Below are 18650 nucleotides of genomic sequence, written 5' to 3' on the forward strand. Positions count from 1 at the left end.
TTGTGCATTGTTTGTGGGATTGGAAAATGGAACGTCTGCTATGGAAAGAACAGTATGGAGATTCCTCAAAAAATTAGAAATAACTATATGATTCAGCAGTTCCACTTCTGGGTATACTGGTATATCCAAAATAATTGAAAGCAGTGTCTGTGGAGATATATGCATATACATATGTGTTCATAGCACTATTCACAATAACCCACAAGCAAAAGCAACCAAATGTTATCAACAGATGAACAGATAATGTGGTATATACATACAGTGGAATATTATTCAACCTTAAAGAATGAAATTCCGATACATGCTAAAATGTAAGAACCTTGAGGATATGATGCTAAGTGAAATAATAGGAAAGACTGCATTTAATATGCTACCTGGAGTTGTTAAGTTCATGGAGACAGGAACTAGAATGGTAGTTGTTGGGGTGATGGTAAAGGTTAATGAGTTACTGTTTAATGGGCATAGTTTCAGTTTTACAAACGGACAAGAATCTGGAGATGGATGAAGTGATGGTTGGAAAGCACTGAATTTTTAATATGACTTGAACTGTACACTTAAAAATGGTTAGGAGAGTAAATTTTGTATGTTTTATGACAATTAAAATTTCTTTTAATATGTTAAGGTAATATTGGGTCTAGAATTGGAAAGGGAAGTCTGATTTCTTGTTTATTTCAGATTTCAGGTCAGTTACATGATTTTAAAATACATATAAAACTTCAAACGTATTTTATTAAAAATTTTCATGTATTTTTCTTTTATTCTTTTAGACATTATAGACCGTTTTATCTTCAGCTGACCAGTATGCCTTTTATAAATTATTCTATTCAGAAACCTTCCAGTCCATTTGATATAGATAAGCCATCTAACATCCAAAAGCAAACTCAAGTTAAACTAAGGTTGGTTTAACCTTTAAGTAAGTGTTTTTGTCCTTTAAAGAAAAGTGAAAATAATTCATTTAATGCCTTGGGGTAGGGTGTGATCACTCTTATGGTCACCTTGCCCCAATATATTTTTATTACCATTTGAAGTCTCAGTCTCTTCTAAGTGTGTCAAATTTAGACACTTTAGATAGGTTGGGGTTGGAGGGGCTTGCAAATATTTGCAATATAGTAATTAAAATGTGTTGCTTTTAAGTGATCTGAAATATGCCCCAGAATCATCATTACACATTCATATTTTACTTCTCATATGTTTAAAAAGAAATATGGTTAAGAGTATTTGTTGATATAAATCTCTGTGCATATTATGGCAGATTCTGTTCGATAGAAGGAACTGTAATTTTTTAAAATTATTACTTGTTTCAACGGTTAATTATTTTACCATATATTTCTATCAGAATCCAAACAGATGGTGATAAATGTGGTGAAATTCCAATTCAACTACTGTTGAAAGAAAAGAAAAAAAAAGGATATTGTGAATGTTGCCTTAGAAAATATGAAGATCTCGAAACTGTAAATATTATTTTATGTTCGGGGGTTGATATTTTTAAAGCTATGAATAAATATGTGATTGTGGTTTATAACTTGATAAATTATTAAGTAGAATATATTTCTTTTTGATAGAGTTATCTGAAATTTTAACCTAAAGTGGAGAAATGTGTGTTAAAATTCTTTTTACTCATTTATTCAACAAGTATTTATTGTGCATCTACTATGTAAGAATCACTGCTCTGGGCAAACAGCATTGAACAAAGAGACCAATTCCCTTTTGCTTGTGAAGCTTACATTTTATGGAGGGGGAGGAGATACAGGTAACCACAAGATAAAAGAATAAAATATATGGAGAGAACAATTTGATCAGTGCTATGAGAAAATATAAAGCAGGGATGGTATGTTGCTATTTATTTAGACAAGACAAGGAATACCTAATTGATAAGATATTTGAGTAGAGACCTGAGAGAACAGTAAGACTTGTGGATATTGAAATAAACAAGGCAAAAGTGCTAAATTAAACTGATTGTTGGGACCAGAGAACAAATTGATGGAGGCCTAGACGAAAGGGGGCAGTAAAAGTTGTGAGACATAGTTGGATTGTGGATATAATTTAAAACTGGGCCCAAGGGGATTTGCCTGTGGATTGGGTGTTGGGAGTAAGAGAAGACGTGTCACGCTGCCTGTAATATTCCGGCTTGGGCAGCTGAAAAATGAGAGAATGAAAAGAAAGTGAAGCTAATTCTTTGAGGTAGCAGAAAGCAAAATAGAATAGTTGGAAAGATATGTGGGATGAAGAGAAGATTAAAGATGGGAACTATTACCATTTGTAAACTGATTTAAAAAAAAACAAAAACAAAAAAACTTTGGATCAAGGTTTGCTCAGGTTTGAAGACTGGCTTCCTGTTTCTGTGATCTTGGACAGTGCCTGGCACGGTCTTACTAAATGTTAGCTGTTATAATTTGAATTATTAATTTTTACAATAATATATTTATTTTAGTTCTTGTTTCTGGTAGAAGGTGGTGGAAAAGTTAAGGAGAAAAAATAGTATTTAAAAATATCTTGATTCATAAACTGTCTCTCTGTCTACAGACTTATATGAAATTTGATTGCTTTATAAACCAAGATATATTAATTTAGTGCTTTGTGTCAGTTTGTGTTTTATTTCTATAGTAAAGGAGAAAAGTAGTTTAAAATTACTTTTAATCAGGCCCTGGCCGGTTGGCTCAGGGGTAGAGTGTCGGCCTGGCGTGCGGGGGAACCGGGTTCGATTCCCGGCCAGGGCACATAGGAGAAGCGCCCATTTGCTTCTCCACCCCTCCCCCTTCCTCTCTGTCTCTCTCTTCCCCTCCCGCAGCGAGGCTCCATTGGAGCAAAGATGGCCTGGGCGCTTGGGATGGCTCCTTGGCCTCTGCCCCAGGCGCTAGAGTGGCTCTGGTCGCAGCGGAGCGTAGCCCCTGGTGGGTGTGCCGGGTGGAACCGGGTCGGGCTCATGCGGGAGTCTGTCTGACTGTCTCTCCCCGTTTCCAGCTTCAGGGGGAAAAAAAAAATTACTTTTAATCATAAGCTAAAATATCTCGAATATTTCCTCTTTCCAAAAGTCATTTTGAAAATTTAAATTTATAGATCGGTCCTTAAATTTTTTTTTTTTTTTTTTTTTTTTTTGTATTTTTCTGAAGCTGGAAACGGGGAGAGACAGACAGACTCCCGCATGCGCCTGACCGGGATCCACCCGGCACGCCCACCAGGGGCGATGCTCTGCCCACCAGGGGGCAATGCTCTGCCCCTCTGGGGCGTCGCTCTGCTGCGACCAGAGCCACTCTAGCGCCTGGGGCAGAGGCCAAGGAGCCATCCCCAGCGCCCGGGCCATCTTTGCTCCAATGGAGCCTCGGCTGCGGGAGGGGAAGAGAGAGACAGAGAGGAAGGAGAGGGGGAGGGGTGGAGAAGCAGATGGGCGCTTCTCCTGTGTGCCCTGACCGAAAATCGAACCCGGGACTTCTGCACGCCAGGCCGACTCTCTACCGCTGAGCCAACCGGCCAGGGCCGGTCCTTAAATTTTACTTTGCTTTTGTTACAGTAAGATAATCTGGAATGGATGCTTTCCTTAATATCAGTTTATTATCCCAATTTAATGCTCGGAAATTGTTGGGGCTAGAAAATGAAAACCTTGGTCACTAGTTGCCACAGCGAAGGAAAATTACTGAAAGTAGATATTGGGATTGATAGTTTAGAAAAAGTTTTTTATAGTTTTTCATATACATGCTTCTTAGTCTATCAAGGGATTTATTTTTTAAAATACATTACTGGAAATTAAGCAATAACAAGGCAGAAATTTTCTCTAACCTTACACATCTTGTGGTCTGGCAGAGAAGATAGGTATAAAACATGCCTTTGCAAATAGGATGAGTCACAAAAGTAAAATATAAAGTGCAGTGGTAATGAGGGTACTTAACTTGGCCAGGTGGTGGCGCAGTGGATGGAGCATTGGACTGGCACATGGAGGACCCAGACCTCGAGGTCACAGGCTTGAGCACGGGCTCATCTGGTTTGAGCAAGGCTCACCAGCTTGGGCCTGGGGTCGCTAGCTTGAGCAGCGGGTCTCTCGTTCTGCTGTAGCGCCCCCCCCCCTTCGGAAAAATTGGTACTGCAGAGAAGAATTGATGTTTCTCGTCTTTCTCCCTTCTGGTCTGTCTGCCCCTGTCTGTCCCTCTCTTTCTCTGTCACACACACAAAAAAATAAAAAAAATAGTAATGAGGTTACTTAACATACAATGAAGGACACAGAAAGTGAAAGTGACATTTAAATCAATACTTGCAAGATGAGTAGGAAAAGCTAGGTGAAGGTAGAGGGGAACTATATAAAAGTTGGAGGTTTTTTAAATTTATTTCAATTAATTATTTTTTCTTCCAAGAACATGAATAAATTGAGTCAGAACTTAACAGAGTTAACATTTCTTTTTAAATTATAATCATTTTTAATTCATTTAACATTACTGGACATATATAGTTTTTATGTGGTCAGTTTTGCAGGGAAGGAAGGAATACATATATTTCAGAATACAATTGACCCGTGAACAACATGGGTTTGAATTGCGCAGGTCCACTGAAATGCAGATATTTTCCGTTAAATATACTTTATAGGAAAAAATTTTTTGGAGATTTTCTTACTCCTGGAAGTAATCATGTTGCTGCTTTGTGATCAATACGTGAATTGTTATACCTGTAAATAAATAGGAATTGATTTCACATTATCTTTTCATCTTTGATGTCTACTGTTAGTAATATGTATAACATTTGCAGTGTTTTATATCATATAAGACAGTATTAATATGGATACTAACAGATGATGCATCATGTAAACACATAAAATACCGTATTTTTTGCTCCATAAGACGCACTTGACCATAAGACACACCTAGGATTTTAAGGAGGAAAATAAGAAAAAAAATATTATGAACCGAATGGTGTGTTAAAATATTTAATAAAATATACCACAATAATATATTAACACGTAAACTCAACAGCAGTATTAACCATTAGCACTGTTATTAATAAATGAGAAGAGACTTTAATGTTCAAATACTCTTCTAGTTATCTGGGAACCTGCAGCAGGTAAAAAAAAATGAACATTCGCTCCATAAGATGCACAGGCATTTCCCCCTCCACTTTTGGGGGAAAGAAGTGCGTGTTATGGAGCAAAAAATATGGTGTGTGTGTGTGTGTGTGTGTGTGTGTGTGTGTGTGTATATATATATGTTAATTGACTGTATATTGTTAAGGCTTCCAGTCAATAGGAGGCTATTAGTATTTAGGGAGTCACAGTTATACTCAGATTTTCAACTATGTGAGGGGTTAGGCATTCCTGACCCTATGAATTATTCAAGGATCAGCAGTACTGTGTTTTTTGTGATGGCTAGAGAATTTAGTTTTTGAAAATAGAATCAAATCATCTAATGTTAAAATTATATTTGGAAATGCTGAGGTCACTGGTTCGAAACCCTGGGCTTGCCTGGTCAAGGCACATATGGGAGTTGATGCTTCCAGCTCCTCCCCACCTTCTCTCTCTGTCTCTCTCTCCTCTCTCTCTCTCTCTCCCTCTCTCTCTCCCCCTTTCTCTCTCCTCTCTAAAATGAATAAATAAAAAATTAAAAAAATATATATGAAACTAGGGAAACAGATATGAGTTTCTTCCATAATCATCTTGGTGTGGGTTCTCAGATATACTGTAACTCCCTGATTAGCCAACAAATTATAGAATTAGCCTGCAGATTCTACCTATTCAGAAGGAGTTTTGTTTCCTCTGAGGTTTATTTCACACGTTTATTTTTGTTTTTGACCACCTTTTTTTTTAAGAGAGAAGGAGGGACAGGAGAGAGGTGAGAAGCATCAACTGGTAGCTGTAGCACTTTATTTGCTCATTGATTACTTTCTCATACATGCCTTGACTGGGGGTGGGGTGGGCTCCAGATGAGCCAGTGACCTTGGAAGCCATTGACCATGACCATGAGGTTATGTCTGTGATCCCACGTTCAAGCTGATGAACCCATGCTCAAGCTGGTGAGCCTGTGCTTAACCTGGAGGAGCCTGCACTCAATCAAGCCAGTGACATTGGGGTTTCAAATCTGGGTCCTCAGTGTCTCAGGTCAACACTGTTTACTGTGCCACCACTTGGTCAGGCTGTTCTTGATAATCTTAAGATTGACAGTAACTTCTCTGTATTCTCTATTACAAACACTGGGTAATAGAATCATTTGCTCCTTCTCAAATGTGCTTCTCAGTTGTAAATCACAGATTTCAGTAGACTTCATTTGTGTGTTTAATCTACCTTGTAATTTTTTGTTTTTTATATGTTAAATTACAACATATCATTCATTGAGTATTTTATAAGTCCTCACTTTGTGGTAATATATAAGGTCTACCGGAAAGTTCTGTCCATTTCTATCACAACAAGTTTCTACACGTAAGCACGTTTATTTGGCGCATGTGTGCCTCTCTATTTTTATCACTTAATGTATACATAATGACATAGCAAATTAACTAAAACAAAGTTGATTCACGTTAGTCTTATGTGTGAAGCGATAGTTTACCCATGGCTACTGATAAAGTTCATTTACGCCACTGTAATTTTTACGAATTTCAACAAGGCATCTACCATATTCCCTGGACTTAGCACCCTCCGACTATCACTTGTTTTTGTCCTTACAAAATTTTTTGAAGGGCAAAATATTCAAAAATGAAGAAGACATCAAACAAGCACTGGTGCAATTTTTTGCATCAAAAGATAAAACATTTTTCAAAAATGGGATATACAAAATTGCCCTCACGCTGGCAAGAAATCATTAATAATAATGGCAATTATATTATTTAATAAAGTTTATTGATGGTAAGAAAAATTTGTATTTTGTTTTATTCCAAAAACGGACAGAACTTTCTGGTAGACCTTATATAAGGATAAAATAAACTAGTAAAGGGAAATTTTAAAAAAATTAGTGCACTGTAAATGTTGAATATTACTATTTTTCTCTATCTTAGGATTTGATATAGCTCATTTGTTTTCAGGTACATTGAAACCACAAATTAGTACTTGATTCTTCTCATTGAAAAATAGAAGACTGAAAACCAAAGTAAAGTTGACCCTTGAACAAATGGGAAACTATACTGTTCCACTAATGAATTTTTTCAAGAAATACCTGTACCTTTTTACCTGAAATTGGGCGTCTGTGGATGCAAAGGGTCAACAGTGTGCATTTTATGTAGGACACTTGAACATTCTCGGATTTTGGTGTCTAGGGGGTGTCATGGAACCAGTATCCCACAGAAGCAGAAGGACCATGGCATAGACTGTGTAGTTATATGTGGATTTTTTGATTGCATGGGAGTGGGCACCCTTCACTCATGTTGTTCAAAGGGTCAACTGTAGTTTTGTAGGTTTCGCAAAAGTTACTTTGATTTTACTACTTAACATCCTTTGAAGTTCTAATGAAAGGTATTACTTGGAGTAATTATTAGAAACCTAATTTTGGGAGCATGTAAATGTTAGAAAACCTGAACAAAATATGTCTGATGTTTTAAAAATACATGATTTATATGCTTTATGTTTTGTTTTAGCATCTCCTAACTGAGCAACACAGAAACTTTGCACAGAGTAATTACTATCAAGTTGTTGATAATATCGTATCTAAGTTAGTTTTTGACTTTGTGGAATATGAAAGGGACGTGCCTAAAAAGAAAAGGTAATTTATCTACCTAAGTTTTAAATTTTACTACAATATTAAAGTATTTTATTAAGCTAAAAAATAAATTCAAAATTTCTGTTCTTTTATGAAATATACATGTTGAGGATATAAATATGGTTGAGAATTGATGACTTGTCTCCTTGCTCCTTTATACTACCAAAAGTGTTTACCTTGTATTACTTTTAAGGTCCTTTTCTTAATATTAGACTCTAGAAAAGGGTTTTTTTTTTGGGGGGGTGTTGTTTTTTAAATTAAAGTATGCTCTGGCCGGGTAACTCAGTTGGTTAGGGCATCATTCTGCTAGGCCAAGGTTGAGGGTTCAATCCTGGGTCAGGGCACATTATAAGCAATCAATGATTGCATAAATAAGTAGAACAACAAATTAGTGTCTCTTTCTCCCTTTCTCAGATCAATAAATTAAATATTATTTTAGGCCTTGTGAACCATAATACTCTGCTTTGCCATTGTACAGTGAAAGCAGCCACAGACATTAGGTAAGTAAATGAGTGTGGCTCTGTCATAGTGAAACTTTCTTTAGGAAGAGACAGCAGATTAGATTTAGCCCATGGGCTATATAGTTTGTCAGCCCCTAGTAAACTATGAAGTTTACTATCCACTTGGACTTTAAAAGGTAGCATTTTTAGTTAATCTTAAGAAGTTTTGACCCTGGCTGGTTGGCTCAGTGGTAGAGTGTCTGCCGGTGTGTGGATGTCTCAAGTTCAATTCCTGCTCAGGGCACACAGGAGAAGCAACCCTCTGCTTCTCTCCCCTTCTCCCTCCCCCTGTTGCTTCTCTCTCTCTCTCTCTCTCTCTTCCTCTTTCCCTCCTGCAGCCATGCTCGATTGGTTCCAGTGAGTTGGCCTTGGGTGCTAGGGATGGCTCTGTGGTCTCTGCCTCAAGGCAAAAAAAAAAAATGACTTGGTTGCTGAGCAACAGAGCATAGCCCCCTAGTGGGCTTGCTTCTTGAATCCCTCTCAGGGTGCATGCAGGAGTCTGTCTCCTGCTTCCCCTCCTCTCACTAGAATAAAATTTAAAAACAAACGTTTTAGGAAGCCCTCATCCAAGTTACCTTTATTAAGCAAGTCTTGCTTATACTTTACCAAATGTTTCTGTTTAAGCTCTACTTGTCAATAACTACTAAAGGTACTGATAGGACTTATAAACATTGACTTCAGTGCTGTTCAGTGTACAATGACTACACATCAACAAAATGATCCTGGTTAGATTGTGCCCATAAATCTGGAATATAAAGAAATGCTTTTCATATAGATATACCCTAGAGTTTGTGTTAACAGGTTATTCGGTTCTAGCCATTTTTAGATTAATCTTAAGGCATAAAGAAGATAAGAAAATATACTAAGCTACAGTTTGTTAACTAGAAAGTTTTTTGACTGTATCAAGGTAGAATAGTTACTAAACCTCATATTTCTGTAATATTCAGAATGGTTGTAAATGGATTATTTAAAATGAGATTTGGAGAGGAGGCATATTTCCAAATTATATGGGGTATGGTAAAAACTTTTACTTTCCTAAAAACTTAGTCTGTAGCAAAATTCAGAATAAGTACTTATATATAAGCAGGTATTCTTTAATCAATTATATTATCTGTACAACTTTCATTTCTGTGGCTAAGTCATTTAAACATCTCTAGACTTTAAAGTAGAGAGTGGTATTGTATTAGTATTTTTATATTTTTTGTCCTCCATTAGCTCAAAAGGAATCTGAAGTGAAAGTATAAATAAAATAAATATTAAAAGGAACTGTTCTGATTTTGAAAGGGGGTGGACTTTAATTTTCTGTGTTATCTGTACATGTATTACATAAAACATAATAGGTAAGCTGTTAAGTTTCTTTGTATTTGTGTGTAATTTAGGATTGTGTAATATAAATTTCATTTCAAATAAATGTGTAAAATTTAAGGATTACTAATTTGTCATCTTTAGAGGTGTAAAGATACCAAGTTCCTGACTAGCAATGATAGTAGATATTTTAGACTTAAATATAAATTTAAAAAATACATGTTTATGCCTTAGGTTTTCCAAGAAATACTCATTTCCATATTGCTAACTAAAATGAAGAGGCACAGTAGAGACATTAAGAAATTTTTAAGGATAATGAAAAAATTAGGAAGAGATCCAAATTTTTTGTTTGTTTGTTTTTTGTTTGTTTTTAAGTGAGAGGAGGGGAGATAGACAGACTTCCACATGTGCCCTGACCAGGATCCACCCAGCAACCCAACTGGGGCTGATGCTCAAACTAATCAAGCCACTGGCTGTGGGAGGGGGAGAGAAGCAGATGGTCGCTTCTCCTGTGTGCCCTGATCTCCTGGATGTTCATATGTCGAGCTGACCCTCTATACACAGAGCCACTGGCCAAGGCCAAATCTGAATCTTATTGTCATCTTTCTTTGACTTACGTGGTTAAAATAGTTTTAAACACCAAGTTCAAGATACTGGTTACCTCTGGAAGGAAGGGAAGAATGCGTATTGGAAGAGGGATACACTATAGTTTTCACCTATATCTGTAAAGTTTTAGTACTTTAAAAATATCTAAAGTAAATTTGGCTGAATGCTAAGATTTCTGTATTTTATAGATTTGCCAAAATTAAATGTTTCATAAATAGTTTTAAGAGATATTAGTAATTTAATTTTTTTAACTTTAGAAATTTTTTATGGCAATTCTTTTTTTTTTTTCCTAAAAAGATTAAAATACAGTGTTGGATCCCTTTCTTCTGTTCCTGCAAATATTCTGAAAAAGTCTGAACAAAAAGGAAAGCTAGAATTGGAATCTATTTCTCAGACGGACTTCAGGGAAAATAATGTACAGGTAAGGGAGCAGAGCTTCCTGTACATAGAAACCCATCAGCCTGGAGAAGAGCTTGCTCTTCCTTCAGAGCACATCGCTTCCCCTTCAGCTGAACTGAGAGGACTTGTTGAGAAAACCGCTAAGAAAAGTTCCATGTTAAATCCAGCTGAAAACGACGTTTCTGAACATAAATTAATTATAAATGAAAATGACATGGAAGAAGTAAGGACAGATCGCTGTTCATGTAGGCTACAGACATCTCTACAAGTTTCTAATTTCAGTATAGATAATAATGCATCTCAGCCAAAACAGAAGTCAGATACTGTGCTTTCTCCAGCAAAGGAAATGAAGGAAAAGGACTTTTGTTCAATATTTGGTCACAATTCTGGTCTGTTAGCAAGAAACAGATCACGAGAGCACCTAGCTATCCAGGCAAACATTCTATCCCAAAGTTGTTCTGAGGAACCCAAGGAATGTGACATCAAGAATGTGGATAGCTTACCTTCTGGTAAAATCGTTCGGAAAGTGAAGATATTATTAGGAAGAAACAAAAAAAACCTGGAACCAAATACGGAATTAGATAAAACAAGAACTGAATGTCTACTTACACAAGAGGAAAACAGAATTTGTAGTTCACAGTCTCTACTGGATTTATTTCACACTAGTGAAGAGAGGTCAGAATTTTTGGGTTTTACAAGCTATACCGAAAATGGTGGTATATGTGATGTTTTTGATATTTGGGGGAAGGAAGATCCAAATAATTTGTCAGTGTTTTCCTCTTCCCCTTCAACTTCTACATTTACTGGTTTTTAGACTAAAAAGTAATACCTTTCAAAAGTGATAAAGATCATATTCTTGAAATTTTCCTAAATATGTATAAAAATTCTAGGGGTTTCTTTTTGCCAACTTTGTTTACAGAACCAGATATAAATGTTAATAATAAAGGAAATGTTTGCACTTTTCTACAGAATTTAATACCTTTTATAAATTGTAGAATAAACTTGCGACTCAACTTTACATGGTATATTCATAACTGTTTCCTAAGAACTATGAATATGTACTTTATGACACTAAAAACTAGTGTCAAGTGAAATTTCAAGACTATCAAAATTTAGAATTATCAATTTAAGTATTCTGGTTAAATCTGTTGTCTATTAAAATTGAGTCCCATGATAATATGACAACATTGCTTTTAAAAACCTTACTTTCATTCAGAAAGGGAAAAATTGTATTAATTTCTGTGTTGGATTCTGGAAATCATTATTACCAGAAACATTTGACACAGATTACTTGGTTGGACCATGCTGGTATGTTGGCATTTACAGGTTAAGTTAGTTTAAGGTAGGGGTAAGTAGAAGTCATAAGGGAGAACCTTAGCCAGGCTACTAAATAGAATAATTTTTCCACTTGTTTAATCATTTACCTTTGGAAATAAATTCTTCCAAAGACAATTCTACCTCATCATCTAGTATCAGGAAATAAAAGAGTAAGGATAGACATTTTGAAGCAAGAGAATTACTTTGATTAGGCACTTGGTGATTCAATAATTAGAGAAAATTCAAATACAAAAAATATTTCAAATCTTATTTGTAGGTGGTGCAGGCATTTGTCTTTGCTATGTTCTTATAAGAGTCAGACATTAACAACTAAGTTTTCACAAAATTGGTACCATTGAATATTATATGAATACATTGTCACTGTAAATTAACTGATTGCCAGTCTTAATTTTTTTGAAATTTTGTATGACTCCCCATAGATTTATATACTTTGATTTGTATATTAATTTGACCATTTGGACAATATCAGTGAGAAATACTCACTTTTCAACAATTTTATTGTTCACACCAATAGAGGATCACTGAAATATCCGTTACAATGCATACATGCAAACCCTATTTCCGTTGTAAATTATTACTGTAGCATTATCAGTCACAAGTTCATCTGTGTACATGTGAACCTATTTCAGACTTTAAAACAGCCTTTAAAAACCTTGGTGCAACTTGGAAACTTATTTGTAGAAAGTTTTTTTCATTCACTAATACCCGTATTCCCCAAAATTTTCTGAACAAAGGAAGGGTATTTAACTTTGTTCTCTGATCCTTGGACTTGAGAGTGACAGGCTCCCATTTGCAGTGGCACTGCCTGCACAGTGGTTTGGAGCCATTTTGCCTTAGTTGTATTTATAAGAAAAAGGCTCAAGTTGAACCCTTCCAGTAGTTAAAAGTTGCTAAACATCTTGGCACTATTTTTGAACTATTTTTTTGAACATTGGACTTTTAAAACATCCTTGACAACCCTACCCCCCACCTCAAATTTCAGGATTATTCTTTTTTTTCAAAAGGCTTGCACTTCCTTTTATTTGGAACAATTCTATCAAATGTACCAAGACCACCATAGAGTTTGTGGGGTTGTGCTGTGAAATGGGCACTGAGCCAAGGGCAGGGAGAAATCCAGCCTGCCATCTGCAGCATGTGTACCCTGGCAATGGGGTTGCTATCACACAGAGGCAGGAATTCTTTTTCCTAATTTTTATCAAGGAAAGGCGACCTGGTCAAGCTACCTTTGGGTTGTGTCTATTCAGAGAGGGTGTTTTGTTTTTCAGTTCTTTTTAAGGACGTAATAGTGGTGTGGTTTACAGCTTTGTTCACAAAAGGACATTTGTTCAGAAGTAGGAATCTTCAAAGATCCTCAGTGAGGTAGATAGAAGACTCTTGGTTTACTTGATAGAAAGTGACCCACTTTGCCAATAGTGTCTAACAAATCCCAGCAAACCCATGATAAGTTGAATTCTTTGATAACAGGAGCACTGACATTGAAAGATATTAAGAAAAAAAATGCACCCTAATTACTTTAAGGGCAACAGATTGTGGCATTCAAAGTTGGTGGCTTTTTTTCCAGGAGTAGCCAGAAGACAGCCACAGTGAAGACAATGGTTTTGTGGCTCTAAATGTTTATTTTTCTAAGATAACAATTGTAGCAACAGGAGTGTTTTACACAAGTCAATAGACTCTTTAAATCAGGGGTCCCCAAACTACGGCCCCGCGGGCCACATGTGGCCCCCTGAGGCCATTTATCCGGCCCCCCACCGCACTTCCGGAAGGGGCACCTCTTTCATTGGTGTTCAGTGAGAGGAGCACATTGACCATCTCATTAGCCAAAAGCAGGTCCATAGTTCCCATTGAAATACTGGTCAGTTTGTTGATTTAAATTTACTTGTTCTTTATTTTACATATTGTATTTGTTCCTGGCTTTTTGTTTTTTTTTTTTTACTTTAAAATAAGATATGTGCAGTATGCATAGGGATTTGTTCATGGTTTTTTTATATTCCGGCCCTCCAACGGTCTGAGGGACAGTGAACTGGCCCCCTGTGTAAAAAGTTTGGGGGCCCCTGCTTTAAATGGTATTTTAAGCTAATGACTTCCTTGCATGCATTGATTAGTATATCAAAATAATTTATGGAATTATATACATGTTATTAATTCTACTGTATTTTGTAGAGAACCCTGATAAATGTCAGTACAAATTTACCTTTAAGGTGATGGAGGTAGACTTGGGGGGTGGTGAACACACAATACAATATACAGATGATGTATTGTAGAATTGTGCACCTGGAATCTGTATAAGTTTATTAACCAATGTTACCCCAATAAATTCAATTAAATATATTTACATATTTTTAAAAGAGGAACAGAAAACAATTATATATGTAAAACTTTTCAGAACCCAAAACTGTTGAACTAGAATCCTTATTTCCAGATCTGTGAGATTATTTTGTTATCGGATAAAAATTTAGTTGTTTTTTTTAAACACTGGTACTAGGATGTATGCATAGATAATACCAGATTTAGACTGCTATCTAAATACTGTATTAAAATAATAAATGCTATATTTATTTAAATATCAATTTCTATAAGTGTAGTTTTGATTAATGTGAGAATGTTTTATAGTACACTTTTCAGTTAGGAATCTTTCTAATGCTATGTTTCTTTAAAAGACTGCAGTGTAGGATCATAGGCTTCTTCCTATAAGAGATGGAAGGGTTTTTAGCGTAGTGATGAATGTAAGGCCTCAGTGGGCTAGCTGGATATTAAACCATGGGTGTGCCATGTTACAAGGGCTAAATGCTGGCCAAAGAGGAGATTGCTTAAGAGATTGCTTGGGCCCAAATTACCTTAGGCGACAGCTACTATTGTTGGCATTCAAGTCTTTGCGGTAATATTATTTACCATGGTGAGTCAGGTGGAGACAGGAGAAGTAATGCCATAATACAAAGACAATTAGATCAAATGAAAGGGCAGTTTAGCCTTTTAACTGTGTTAGTTATAGGACATGGTTAATGATTTTACACAAAAGGTGGTGTGGCACCCATAATTCCACACATTCCAACCAAGAAGTTGCCCATTCCACATAAAGAAGCAGCATTAAGCCCACCTATTTACCTGGGCACATTAGTGTACAACTAAGGTTAAAAAAACAGAACTTAGGCCCTGGCTGTTTGGCTCAGTGGTAGAGCGTTGGCCTGGCGTACAGGAGTCCCCAGTTCGATTCCCAGCCAGGGCACACAGGAGAAGTGCCCATCTGCTTCTCCACTCCTCCCTCTCTCCTTCCTCTCTGTCTCTTTCTTCACCTCCCGCAGCCGAGGCTCCATTGGAGCAAAGTTGGCCCGGGTGCTGAGGATGGCTCTGTGGCCTCTGCCTCAGGCGCTAGAGTGGCTCTGGTCGCAACAGAGCAACATCCCGGATGGGCAGAGCATCGCCCCCTGGTGGGCGTGCTGGGTGGATCCCGGTCGGGCGCATGCGGGAGTCTGTCTGACTGCCTCCCCGTTTCTGGCTTCAGAAAAATACAAAAAAAACTCCAGAAAATCAGAACTTAGGCCCTTGCAAACAAGACCACTAATCAGAATTAATTTTGTAGGGAAATAGCCTCCTTAAAAATTCCATGCCCCCCCCCAAATCTAGGAACAGGAAGAGCCCTAGGCAAATAATTTGCAAAAATAACTTGTCTTCAAACTATATTAAACTGAGATGCCAAATTTTGAACACTGGGAGAATAGGGTGTGACAAAAAATAAGAAACCAAGAACCAGATTAAGAAATAGACATGCACTGCCACATCTGCTGAAGGATGTCACAATTCCTTCAAACAATAAAATGATCAAAGTTGTAGTGTTTATTTTACTTGGTTGTGCTTAAATGTAAGTTGCATTTACCTTTTGTATTATAAGTTCAGTTGTCATCAATCTTGCTGACTTCAAGTCTCAAGTTAAACAGTGACATGATTATTAGGAGTAGGTGAACCCTATCAAATTAGCAGATTTAACAAAAACCAAGAAGGTAGCATTTATAGAAGTTTAATTTTAAACTTTATTTTTGCATTGTTCTCAGAAGTTACTCCTAACAGCAAAACTTGTTACATAATATACATATGCTAGTCTACTATTATATACACTTTAAACATACATAAGAAAAATTTAAAGGGTAAAATGAACACATTCAGTATTTTTGAAATGTTTCATTTTACTGATGGCACCAAAACTTTTTACTCTCACCTCCCCCCAAAAAAACTATTAAAATATTTTACAAATACTTAAACTGGCCAGGTCTTTATGCTCCCACATTACAAAAATTATTTTAATACTTTGTGAAAATTCAGTTTATTTATGTTTGGTTTGTATTGTCATGGCTCAAACAAAAACATACACTTAAATCTAAAGCAGCGGTTCTCAAAACACAGGGTCGCGAAAGACCACAGGGGTCGCCTAATTTCCGATGGCTTTAGGTGACCCCTGTGTTTTGGTCGTTCGACCCTTGCCGGGGTCACAACCCACAGGTTGAGAACCGCTGTCCTAAAGGAACAATTGTGTTATTAGCTCCCTTTGCAAAAACCTGATAATTTTTCAGTTTCATGTGCAAGTGTAGGGAAAACAGCTGTTAGGCTTGCTCACTCATTTACCTGCTGCAAGCCCTTTGCTTGATTAGCACTCGCTAATCAAAACACGTGTGAATAGTCCATGTAAAGCTATGGGTGCTTGCACTCGGAGATTGCGGATTGCCTGCCTGCCTGCCTGCCAGCCACTGTGAGGGGCTGTTTTTACCTCTGTTGTGAGACTTAAAAAGAAATGGCCCAACGCTTTCTGGCTCCACAGTTCCTCTGCCATCTTTTCAAATCCAATGAGAACCTGCCTGGTCTTAGCCACCGGCATTACAACAAGCGTGCCGAGTGTTCACTAAAATGTACTAGGAAATTTCTATATTCCTGAGATCAGTTAGTTTTAAGTTAATTAAAAGATGTTATTTTCAGTAATAAACTCACAATTATCCATTTTCAAAATGTTCTCATTATACTACGACCATTTCAAAAGCAGTTTGCTTATTGTTAACAAACATCTTTAACTTTGAAGGGATAAATTGTTTGTTTTTAGCATACTCTTGCTCCCAAAACCCCATTAGTTGAACCTATTAGGAATTCTATAAAATCTTTTTCCTTACCCTGTCATAGCATTTTTACAGTATAAAAATTGAGATTGACAATTAGCCTCAAAAGCTGCTAAATTCCTTGAAGCCCTCACTGTCAGTTGTGGGGCAGCTGTGTGAGGCTTGCTCATGGGGTTACGGGCTGTAAGCACTTTGCCTGATGGATGCGTGAGTGTGCGGCTGTGCCAGGTGTGTACGGCCTATATGAGGCTATGGGTGCTTGCACTCAGGAGAGATGGGGGATTGGGGCTGGCAGATTGCCTGCTCGCCACTGTGAGACTGTGAGAGGCCATTTTGCTGTTTGTTTGAGGCAGTTTTCTCCTCCCTGTGTGCCTGTCTGCCTTTGTGAGACCTATTACATCAGTGATTCTCAACCTTTCTAATGCTGTGACCCCGCAATACAGTTCCTCATGTTGCGGTGACCCCAAACCAAAAAATAATTTTGGTGGCTACTTCATAACTGTAGTTTTGCTACAGTTAAGATTCGGAATGTAAATACCTGATAGCATTATGTATTTTCCGATGGCTTTAGGCGACCCCGCTGGGGTCGCGACCCACAGGTTGAGAACCGCTGTATTACATGGAATGGCCAGACGCTTTCTGGCTCCGCAGTTCCTCTGTCGTCTGCCCGAACCCAATATGACCCTGCCTAGCCTCAGCCACGGGCATTACACACTTATCACAAGTTGGGTTTCCACAGGAAGCGGACTCTGATGAAGTTTAGCATGCCGGGTGTTTCTAAGGAGTGCCTTTGGGCATCAGCCCTACAGGGAGCTTTTCAGAGTTGCTAGGTGAAGATAACTTAAGTCATTGAATGTGGACCATTCCAGGAAGGAACATGACTGGCAACGAGGCTCCGCAGCTCTGAATCCTTGAAGGAGCTGACAGCTGAAGGCTGTCCATTGTCAGTACTCCTTGCAGAGGTTCTGGAAGCAGCAATTTCTTATCAAAGAGGGACAGGATCATAACCCCTGCCAGGATAGTGACTCTTTTCTTGTTGGTCTCTTGGCACAAGGAACCCAAAGTGGCCAGGTGGTAGTTGCAGCTTATAATTCAGGAGGTACTCAGATGGAAAGCAAAAATTTTGATAATTTTGTCAACAATACTAATAATAAATAGGCCCACTCCTGCTTCTGTCTTTGGTTCTCAGACTTACATATTCTTTTATCTGAGACATAGCACCATATTAGTCAGGAGTAGTCAACCTTTTTATACCTACAGCCCATTTTTGTATCTCTGTTAGTAAAATTTTCTAACTGCCCACCGGTTCCACAGTAATGGTGATTTATAAAGTAGGGAAGTAACTTTACTTTATAAAATTTATAAAGCAGAGTTACAGCAAGTTAAAGCATATAATAATAATTACTTACCAAGTACTTTATGTCGGATTTTTGCTAAGTTTGGCAGAATAAATCTTTATAAAACAACTTATTATAGTTAAATCTATCTTTTTATTTATACTTTGGTTGCTCCACTGCTGCCCACCATGAAAGCTGGAATGCCCACTAGTGGGTGGTAGGAACCAGGTTGACTACCACTGATATAAGTATTTTGAACTGGAAGTGTATACTGCATCCTAAAAGATGATACTCCACCCTCAAAAATACCACCTCCAAACCTCCCAGGTGATGCTACAGCTGTGCCTTTAACAGGCCATCGCAACACTATCATTCAGGCAACTTATGTCTTCTGTGGGTCACCTGATA

At 37.4% G+C, this 18650-nt stretch overlaps 1 protein-coding gene across 2 annotated transcripts in view; it reads left to right on the forward strand.

The window, feature by feature from the left end:
- DBF4 (DBF4-CDC7 kinase regulatory subunit) overlaps nucleotides 1–14328 on the forward strand; it is a 30820-nt gene extending 16492 nt beyond the window's left edge. For both annotated transcript variants that reach the window (XM_066239643.1, XM_066239644.1), the window contains exons 9-12: nucleotides 768–896; nucleotides 1337–1451; nucleotides 7540–7664; nucleotides 10370–14328. In XM_066239643.1, coding sequence (XP_066095740.1) covers nucleotides 768–896; nucleotides 1337–1451; nucleotides 7540–7664; nucleotides 10370–11285 — 1285 coding nt within the window. In that variant the 3' untranslated portion in view covers nucleotides 11286–14328. The remainder of the gene's footprint in view (nucleotides 1–767; nucleotides 897–1336; nucleotides 1452–7539; nucleotides 7665–10369) is intronic.
- Nucleotides 14329–18650: the final 4322 nt, after the last annotated feature.

The sequence above is a fragment of the Saccopteryx bilineata genome, chromosome 7, assembly GCF_036850765.1.
Source record: "Saccopteryx bilineata isolate mSacBil1 chromosome 7, mSacBil1_pri_phased_curated, whole genome shotgun sequence".
NCBI lineage: Eukaryota > Metazoa > Chordata > Mammalia > Chiroptera > Emballonuridae > Saccopteryx > Saccopteryx bilineata.